This window comes from Leptinotarsa decemlineata, unplaced genomic scaffold (genome assembly GCF_025532065.1).
Source record: "Leptinotarsa decemlineata unplaced genomic scaffold, Ldec_3_MD MMD2_P_RNA_scaffold_9, whole genome shotgun sequence".
NCBI lineage: Eukaryota > Metazoa > Arthropoda > Insecta > Coleoptera > Chrysomelidae > Leptinotarsa > Leptinotarsa decemlineata.
The window spans coordinates 11,536,764-11,546,861 of NW_027412536.1; the positions used below are offsets into that span (position 1 = coordinate 11,536,764).

The 10,098-nt window shown below is 38.5% G+C and overlaps 1 protein-coding gene across 1 annotated transcript; it reads right to left on the reverse strand.

The window, feature by feature from the left end:
- Positions 1–7,028: 7,028 nt before the first annotated feature.
- LOC141480533 (uncharacterized) lies at positions 7,029–8,483 on the reverse strand. The gene is made up of 2 exons (XM_074170610.1): positions 8,351–8,483; positions 7,029–8,287 (listed from the first exon to the last, which is right to left on the reverse strand). The coding sequence occupies exon 2, from the start codon at positions 8,281–8,283 to the stop codon at positions 7,162–7,164; it is 1,122 nt and encodes a 373-aa protein (XP_074026711.1). The 5' UTR covers positions 8,284–8,287; positions 8,351–8,483; the 3' UTR covers positions 7,029–7,161.
- Positions 8,484–10,098: the final 1,615 nt, after the last annotated feature.

A 10,098-nucleotide genomic window follows, 5' to 3' on the forward strand; every position in this document is an offset into this window, starting at 1 on the left:
TGATTATTGGACCTTCTAACTGTGGCAAGACAAATGTTATGATTTCTTTGCTAACGCATCCTCTAGGATTACGATTCGCAAATGTTTATCTTTATTCAAAGTCTCTTTATCAACCTAAATACGAGTATTTACGTGAAGTATTATCTCCAATCGAAGGGTTGGGTTTTTACACTTTTGCCAATAATGCAGGTGAAATAGTAGAGCCTTCAGACGCCAAACCTGATTCGATATTCATTTTTGATGATGTTATGTGCGAGAAACAGGATGTTATACGATCATATTTCAGTATGGGTCGTCATAAAAATGTGGATTGTTTCTATTTAGCCCAAACATATTCACGAGTTCCGAAACAATTGATACGAGATAATGCAAATTTTATCGTAATGTTCAAACAAGATGATATGAATCTCAATCATATTTTTTCCGACCATGTATCACCAGATGTAACATATAAGCAATTTCAAGATATGTGTGCGAGATGTTGGGAAGATAAATATGGATTTTTAGTAATTGATAAGGATCGAGAAGTGGTAAATGGACGTTATCGAAAAGGATTCGACGCTTTCATATATCCTTGACGTTCTTGAAGAATTGAATCACTTGAGTGCTAGATAGTGGAGATAACACTTCATTATACAAATTCTTGGAGTGAATTATGGAGGGAAAAAATGATGATGAAATATGTTTAAAAAGAAAGTTAATTGAAGCAACGGATGCCGTTCGGAAGAAATTCAATTATATCAAAAGTAGTCGTCTAGGTGATCAATCAGCACTCGAGAGGATCTATGAGCCAATAATAACACCTTTGAAAGTAATATCTGCCAATACTGAAGGAGCATCTCATATGAATCAAGTGATGCAGAAAACAAAGCCTGCTACACCATTAACAGCCAAAACTATAATTGAAAGTGAGTGGAAACCGAAATTTGAAGGGGCTTCCTCGAAGGATCTTCAAACCTCTCAATTGACAACTTTAGATTCACAATCACCTAATGTATTCGATGATGGTGATGAAGTACAAAAGCATATAAAAAAGTTACTATCAGGAAATCCCTCTTACGATACAGTCTTTGGAGTACACATGAACACTGAAACGGGAAATTTACAAATGGGAGTAGCTGATGTGGAATTTATCGATGAGAAAATTGTGTTTATGAAAAATGGTAAAACTATTGGCTCTTATCAGGGCACTCCAAAACTATATAACTTGATATTCATGAAAGTACCATCGAGAAATATCCCCTCTTCCGATATGACCACATATGGTGATATACTCAAATTAACAAAGGCTGCATATAAATACAATGAGAGAAAACAAGGTCTTCTATCGAATAATTGGAAGAAATATAGAGAAATAATCCTACCATTATTATCCAATGGAAACGCTAGTAGAGAAGGTGCTGGCATGATCAAAATACCCACCCAGAAAAAATATATCAGAAATAAGCATACAGATTATGTTTACTGGAATGAACTCGAAGAATTGATTGATCGCCTTCGACTACTTTGGAGTTCACGACTGGCTGGACATACCGGACATGATAATGAAATATTAGCCATAATTGAGGAATTACGTGAAGAAGGATTAGTCTATTGACCGCAATATCATACACATGATGTGTGAAACTGGCTCAGTCGATCACAAACGATCTAACTATGCATACCACAATTGATAAATTTGGTCGTAGAAGAGGTGGTGTTAGTAAACCAATAGTTGGAAGATCTGGTGTTGGATTCATTCTCACACCAAATGGTGATTATGATATTCAGAATAAGCGGTTTCAAAATGTTGGTGAACCTGTAGACAGTAAAGATTCTGTTACTAAAGGATATGTTGACGATCACATTAGAAAAGTCAATGAGACAACTCTGAAGTATTTCCAAGAATTCATTGCATCAACGCTGCGTAACATCGGAAAACATATTGATTCAAAACATAATGAGGTGCAAATAATCATTGACAAAAATGCACTCATCACTTCTGCATTAGCTGATCAATTGAGTAATGTGGAAAAGCGAACTGACGTAATAGCTAAGTTGGTTGATACTTTTACTGAGCGAGTCATTGAAGTTTAATAGTCAATCATTACACTTGCACCTGAACAGTAGAAAAGTGATTCCTCAATTTTATCATCTTGAAGAAGTCTTAGAGCAGTAATATGAGTAATGCAAAATGGCAGGTTGTGAAAGAAATACACAAGCCGGCGCGTCGAAATTTCCCCCGTCGGAAGACAATAATAAAGGGTTTTTCTGACTTGTGGCAGATGGATTTGATGGAAATGCAACCATATTCTAAAGAAAATGAGGGATGTAGGTACATCCTTATAGTTATCAACTGTTATTCAAAGTTTGTATGGTCAAGGCCGTTGAAGAATAAAACTGGTGATTCAGTTACTGCAGCTATGGCAAGCGTGTTGAAAGATGCTGAATATACTCCAAAAAATTTACAATCTGATCATGGTACTGAGTTCTATAATTCGAAATTCTCATCGTTAATGAAGAAACACAACATCAATCATTACTCAACATTCAGCACAAAAAAAGCTGCAATTGCAGAACGAGTAATCAGAACATTGAAGAGTTGGCTTTATAAGGAGTTTTCACTTCAAGGTCATTACAAGTGGTTGAATATTCTTCCTAGAATTACTCGTCAGTATAACAACAAAGTTCATCGTACGATTGGTATGAAACCTGCAGATGTGAAACAGTCTACTAAATTGTCAATGTATGCCGAATCTAAGAGTCCACATGTGAAACGTAAAAAAAATACGTTTAAAATTGGGGATAGTGTTCGAATCAGCAAATATAAAAATGCATTCGATAAAGGTTATACAGCAAATTTTACAGCTGAAATATTCAAAGTTGTGAAAGTTAATAATACAGAACCTATAACTTATGCATTAGAAGATGTGAATGGGCAACCAATCAAAGGCTGTTTTTATGGGCTGGAGTTGAATAAAACGAAAGATCCCAATACGTATTTGGTGGAGCGAGTTTTAAAAAGAAAAGGACATCGCCTCTATGTAAAGTGGCTGGGGTTCTCTGAAGATCACAACTCATGGATCGATGAAAATTCTTTAGTGTAATGACATTATCATGATTGTACTCAATATTAGATAAAAAATAAAAAAATAGTGTAATAAAATTGTTTTATTTATTAAAAACTAAATAGAATAATAACCTTAGAAATGATGCAAGTAATATGTAAACTATTGGTTTTATTTTTCATAAATTCAACATATTGAAATCACTTCAAGATGTGTATGTTAGCATAAGATTTCCATGAATCCTCCGTCTCTCTATCCGCTCTTCATGGGTTAGACACCAGCACTCTCGAAAGTGGACATCTCTGTTGGGGTGAAATTGGCCGACATTCTCACACAATTGCCAATCATTTCTACAAGCACTGCATAAATTGTTCCAACAATCCACACTATATTCACCACATTGTAGACATCGCTGGACTAATGTATCGCAAGTCGCTACACAATTTATGCATATATTCCTTGAAATGCCCATATTATTACACATAATCTCTTTCGAACATTCTCTGCACTGCTGGCGGTAGTCACTTACTTCTAGAGTTGAACCATTTATCCTCTTCCGAAGTGGGTCTGGATTCCTTGCCACAACACATCTACGACACAGGCCGGTACATGGGTTGATATATGTTTCAGGCCAATATCCATGGCAGTTGTAACACACTATATGTTTGCCAATTTTGATTGGAAAGCCGCGTATTGTCGGTTTTGTATCCCACTCTTTAGGGAAAGACATATTCACTGATAGATGTACAAATATTCAATCGATGAATTTAACTACACTCTCACGCTCCCATGTTTCCCTCTTATAAACAGGTACCGTGAAGAGTGGGGTAGAGTGGAGGGAGCTACCACCACCACTGTCAAAAATCATATAAAAATCGGTGAGTGATTGTAAACTTCAGTCAGTATTCAAGTATCACCACAAGAATACATTAATATGTCTGCCCAGAGAGCTGCTGTGTTAGCATTATTATCTCAGAGAGATATTAATAACCATGAGCTGGTGGAAGAGTTTGAAGACGTTGGACAGATAGTGGGTGTTGACGAAGAAAATGATGGTGGAGATATGCAGTATGAGGTGAATGAGCAAGGTGCAGAAGGTGGCTTAAATATCGAAGACGATGAGGCAATTGAGCAAGGTGTTGGGGATTTAGATATTGATGATGATGAAGAAGGTCTTGTTGAAGAAGAAGATGAAGGTATCGCAACAGATTCGACTCACGAGACTGACGACAGCGGAGTAGTTATTGGCAATGTTGAGTGGTTGAATATCACTGAGACATTGGATGATCCGTTAGATTTGTATTGTGTAACGGATAGCCATGTCAGGATCAAAACGATTGACGGTGAAATAGAGAAGTTGTGTTGGTGTTGCTTCCGCTTTTATTCTGTGCGGAATAACAATGGAGGGTATTATGAGCACGTCGACATTCATTACACCGCCCGCTTCATGGAGATGGGGCAAACATGGTGTAAAGCATGTGATAGGCCTTTGACCAACTTTAGGAGAATAGCCGTCTGTATCATATGTAACAACACCCCACCTCTGGAGATGTAACCGTGGACCTTCGGGTCAACAAAAAAAAACAGCCCTTTTCAGGGCTACATTATTTAAACAAAGAGTAGATATCTCATAATGAGATTGCAACAACACCCCATCTGCGGAGCAGTTACCGTGGACTTTCGGGTCAACAAAAATACAGCTCTTTTCAGAGCTACAAACAAAGTGTAGATATCTAATAATAAGATTGATCACTCAGTCAAAGAAATAGAATATTTTGAGTGTCACATAATCATACGAAGAGTAGTTTGTAATATATGGATATACCTCTAAAATGTACATCCATATACATATGAGGTATGCACAAATGTGTTATAGAATATGTAAGTTCTCTGAATATCTTATCTTTGTAAAATAAATCACATTGAAAAATGATTGTTTAAGCGTCCGAGTGGATTTGAATCTGTTTGATAACATACTAGCTCTCTCTTATCTGAACAATTGCAGAATTCATGTCAAGATTTGGAAATATAATTTTCATAAGACAATATTTCAAATTCGAGGGGTGTTTATTCAGAGTAGTCAATAAGAGTAATTGGTATTGTAATTCAGAATATTTATTTCAAAGGTGGAAAGGAGAGAGGGAGGTAGACACTGCCCCAACCACGCAGTGTCTCGTGTACACCAACCAAACAAAATGTGTACTCCGAGGAAGGATAAAGGATGGGTGAAATAGGGAAAAAAATAGGGAAAAAAAAGGAAAGGATTACAAGTCGTCGTCGTCGTCGCTGTCATCGGGTCGGGGGAAGTACTGCCACATCACCGAACCCTCAGAAAACGCCATTTCCTCCGCAAATGCGTCGTCGTCCCAGAGATCGTCATCATCATCATCCGAGCTGCTCGAGTCTTCGGAGTGGTCTTCGGTACTGGTCACATGCAGTACCTGGACCGAAGATGTGGAAGGGTGATGAGGCGTGGTGGTTGAATCGGCCTCCATATCTGGATTCTCCATATCGGAATCCTCCAACTGAAGATCCGGGAGTGGCGCTGTAGGTTCTTCCGCCTGGGGTCCGGTCGTGGAATCGGCTTCCTGGTATGTTGACATGCTGACGATAGCTACTCAACTGAAGATTACATTGAGGAACTCCTACATTTATACTCTTACACAGGAGGGGGTATAGTGGGAGGCGGAGTGGGGGGGAGGTGGGGGTCGCAAAAAACGCGCCCCGGATGCAAGTGGTGGATGTTGAGCGCCCCAGGCCGCGAAGCGGCCTGCTGAGCGATCGCTTCACGATCGCGAAGCGATCGTGAAGCGATCGCCTATACAACCTTTCCCTTCGTTACTTATCCGAATATACATTGCTTGAAATTTCTTTATGATACGAATTTTTATCAACATTATTAAAATAATGTTCCAAAGATATTCAAAGATAATGATTAACTGTTTCCATTTTCTAATTAGTTCATTTTATAGCGAAACAACTAACGTTTCACCGCAAGGGTGTACCGATATAGCCCTATTTTTTTCACTACTACCAAATAGAGTGGTTAGGTTGAATGCTGCCCCACCCACGCAGCATTCCGTGTGCACCAACCAGGTACTATGTGCACTCCGAGGAAAACCTAACCTAACCTACCTGATCATCATCATCATCATCTATAATGATGATGTCAGGTTCGGGAGAATCAACCACCACGATGATATTTGGTGGAGCGATTTGATGATCTTCAAGCCACAGTTGATCCACAAGTTCTGGGCTGGCAAATTCATCATGTTCAAACTCATCTTCGTCTGAGGTTACATCTTGTTCTTCATTCAGCTCTATTGTTGTATCTGAATACCCATCGAATTCATCATCGGGAGATGTTGAATCAACTACAGCAACTTGAATGTCACCATAGGACCAATTCTCTGGTGGGGCAAAATGAGGTTCACTGGTGGAATCAGCTTCCCGAATAATTGGTGTTGCTTGATTCATGATAAACGAACAAGTTGAAGAATATTGAGAATACAATCTTATTTATATGATTTGAAGAAAGTGGGGTAGAGTAAGGGAAGGGGAATATGTGAAAAATAAAGACCCACTAGGTTATTTATTCAAGTATTGATGTGAGAATTGGGGAATAAATCCAATATAATATTCATTAGATTCATGATTTCATTTTTACACATTCACATAAATGAAATTTGTTTGAATAATGTTGAGAGAAGTAATGATGAGAGAAGTGTCAAAAGGTTTTGGAATTATACTCAGAGCATTACTAGAATCGCCTTTATTTATTCTCTAGAAAAAATAACTATTTTACAATTCACACACTTTCAAATGATGGAAATTCTATACAATTATTCTATTTAACTAATTTTATTCTATATACTACATGTGACTAGAAAATGACTAGAATGAAGGAATAAATACTGCCCCAACCACGCAGTATTTTGTGTGCAACAACCAAAATAGATATGCACTCCAATATTCCTTATTTTATTTTTTCATTCATAACATTCATAACCTTAAAATTAACATGCAAGTTTTTATTATATTCCTAAAATTACAATTTTTTTATTCTAAACATACATCTAACTTAAACTAAACAAAAATATATTTACAAAAGGGGTTAGGTATTAAGGAACCCCTGGCACATGGCATCCCATTCCTGAACAAGAGGTCCATATTTTTGGATGTAAGCCAAACTCTTTCCTTGTTGCGAATCTTCTTCTTGAAGTTTCGCCCTAAGCAAAGAGAGTCGCTTCTCTAATTCCAGTTTCTGGGCCTCGATGGTGGAAATATCCGCCATCAAGGCCCTTTTTCTGGAATCAGAACCATCCACAACCTTCTTTTCCCTCAAATATCTCTTTTTCACAGACTGTGCATAGGTAATAGACTCTTTGAGTTTATTACCCTCTACCACAGTCTGTGAAAGGACATTTTCCGGGCCAACCTCTTGTTCGGAATGCTCAACACGTACCTGGGGGGTGACTGGAGGGGGTGACGCATTCCGATGGACCTGGGGGGTAACTGGAGGGGGTGACGCATCCCGATGGACCTGGGCGACGACTTCCACCAAGTTCTGCACCTCCATCACTGGAAGGGGTGCTGTAGGCCAACCACCGTAAGGTGAGTTCTTTTCACACTTTTTGCGAAAAGCACTCAACTTACCACCCCTCCCACCTTTGGCTTTGGATGCCTTCACAGGTGCGGACTTCTTCACAGGTGCGGACTTCTTCACAGGTGCGGACTTCTTCATCTTCTTGGCCCTCTTCACCGGTTTCTCGAACTCATCCCCTGAATCGATGGGGGATAATGGTTCGATGGGCGATAAGAAGCTTTGAAGATGCGATAAATCCGCCAGAGACCCGTCCAGGTCCGGGTTGTAGACATTCAGTAAATCTTCAATTTGGGGTGCTGACGAAGAAGTTGGTCCACTGAATGTCGACAAAGTTGGTGGGGGGTCAATCTCCTCCTCCTCGGGGGTTGGTTTGAAGTCCTCGAAAAAGAACTTCAAGTCAGGAGCCGCCACTTCCTGGGTGGAAGTCATCCCCGGTGGTGGAATGGGAGCCGCCACTTCCTGGGTGGAAGTCATCCCCGGTGGTGGAATGGGAGCTGCAGCTGGTGTTGCAGCTGGTGGTTGTACCATGATGTCCTGTAGGACAACCACCCTCCTCCGCTCTACATCCTCCAACTGTCTCTCACTGAGAGTGGTAATCGGGGTCATCAGAGCATTCCTCAGAAAAGACATGATTCTAGAAAGAGAAAATGAAAATATTAGACAATATAATATAAATAGTATGGAAGTGTGTACTTACATCAAGCTGCTTGGAATTTTCAACTAAGTTGGCTGGCAGGTATCTCAGGTTGGCTGCTTCTTTCGAAGGAAGACTGCAATCGAATGATGAACTGTGGCCTCCTCCTCATGTTTTATAGCCGTATGCTCCCTACCACTTCGGGTGGGAATGGGAGTGGGGGTGGAAGTGGGGTAGGATAATTCGTTTGAAATATTCGACAAGTATGAATTTTACAATTTGTTGAACAAACCAGATAATGAGTGAAAAAATTCAATTACTCGATTGCTCTTCCAATAAGGCAATGAGTAAATTTAATTTCTTGTCACTTATACTGTTTTCATCTTTCAGTACATTCAAAAGAATTCTTAAATTTTGTTCGGAACTTGTCTGATAGAATTCAATATCGTTGTGGCCCCAAGGTAATGTCTTGGTGGTATTAGGAATGATGAATCGCTTATCATCATTATGTGATAGCGCGACTTTATTGCACATCAACGTGTAAATATCATGTAAATCACTCCTGAATACATTCATCTTTCTAAATATTATACCGCCTGTTTCAACAATCCTAATGTAATCTTCAATTGAAATTTGATTTTTTATAACGGATTTTTTAATACCTTTTGCTTTCTTTATTTCATCAGACACACTTTGTACATGATATGCTTTCGCACCGGTGCCATGGAAACTGATGATGGGATCACTCGGAAGTTCATCCTTCATATTTCCAATCACCGATTTGCTAACTGGCACATTGAATTTATTACCCAACCTATAGTTAGAAGTGTCAAATTTGTCAACATTTGCAATCATAAAATTATAAAAATTATCCGTCATTATTTTCAGTATCAAAGAATCCGTATCGGTATAGAGAAGAGAAGCTTGTGGTCCGTAATGTTTTTTGATGACATCATAGAAAAAATCATAAATGACTGTTTTCGACATATCCAATATACTGAACCCCAAATACAATGGTTTATTATAACAAACCTTAACTTTATCCATATGTATGACGACAAAGTCTTCCGAAAATATGGATAATGTTTTGAAATTGGGACGAGCTATCAAAGCATTGGCACCCATACCTCTTCTTATGGATTCCCAATGTGTGACAATTCGAATGTCTCTTCTATTGTTTACATTTTCCATCGTTTTGCCAAATATGGAATTTATATTCAATTTGAAGTAACCCTTCTCAAACTTATTGGTAGCCTTATTTCTCAAATTTGTATTTAAATCGATATATTTTTTCAGCCACGGTGACTGATTGAATCTGAGAATTCTATGAGTTTTCATCACCATCAAACCATTACGGACCGCTTGTTTCAAATTCCTATAATGAACGATATATTCCTTTTTATCATTCAAATTAGGAATAAGTTTGGGTATTTTGGACTTTGAACCAGGTGGTATAATACTTTCAACCAAAAATGGTAAATCCGAATGTAGATCGTGTAACTCGACAGGATAATGCACATCTACTTCAAGTATGTATCCTTGGGGGCTATCATCTGGAATACTATTGATATCCAACTGACATATTTCACTGGCGGTCAACCAAGTGAACCCACCAAAAGGTAATGATTGAGACATGCTATGACCATACAGATTTGTTGCATCCAAATACATTATGAAAGATGAAGGTTCTTCGGGATTATAATTTGGAAGAAACTGATTGTTTGCAATATGCTTTCTCTCCGAACACTGGCTTACACCACCACGTATACCGTTTTGGAGAAAATGCACCATATCGATATCAGTTAATAATT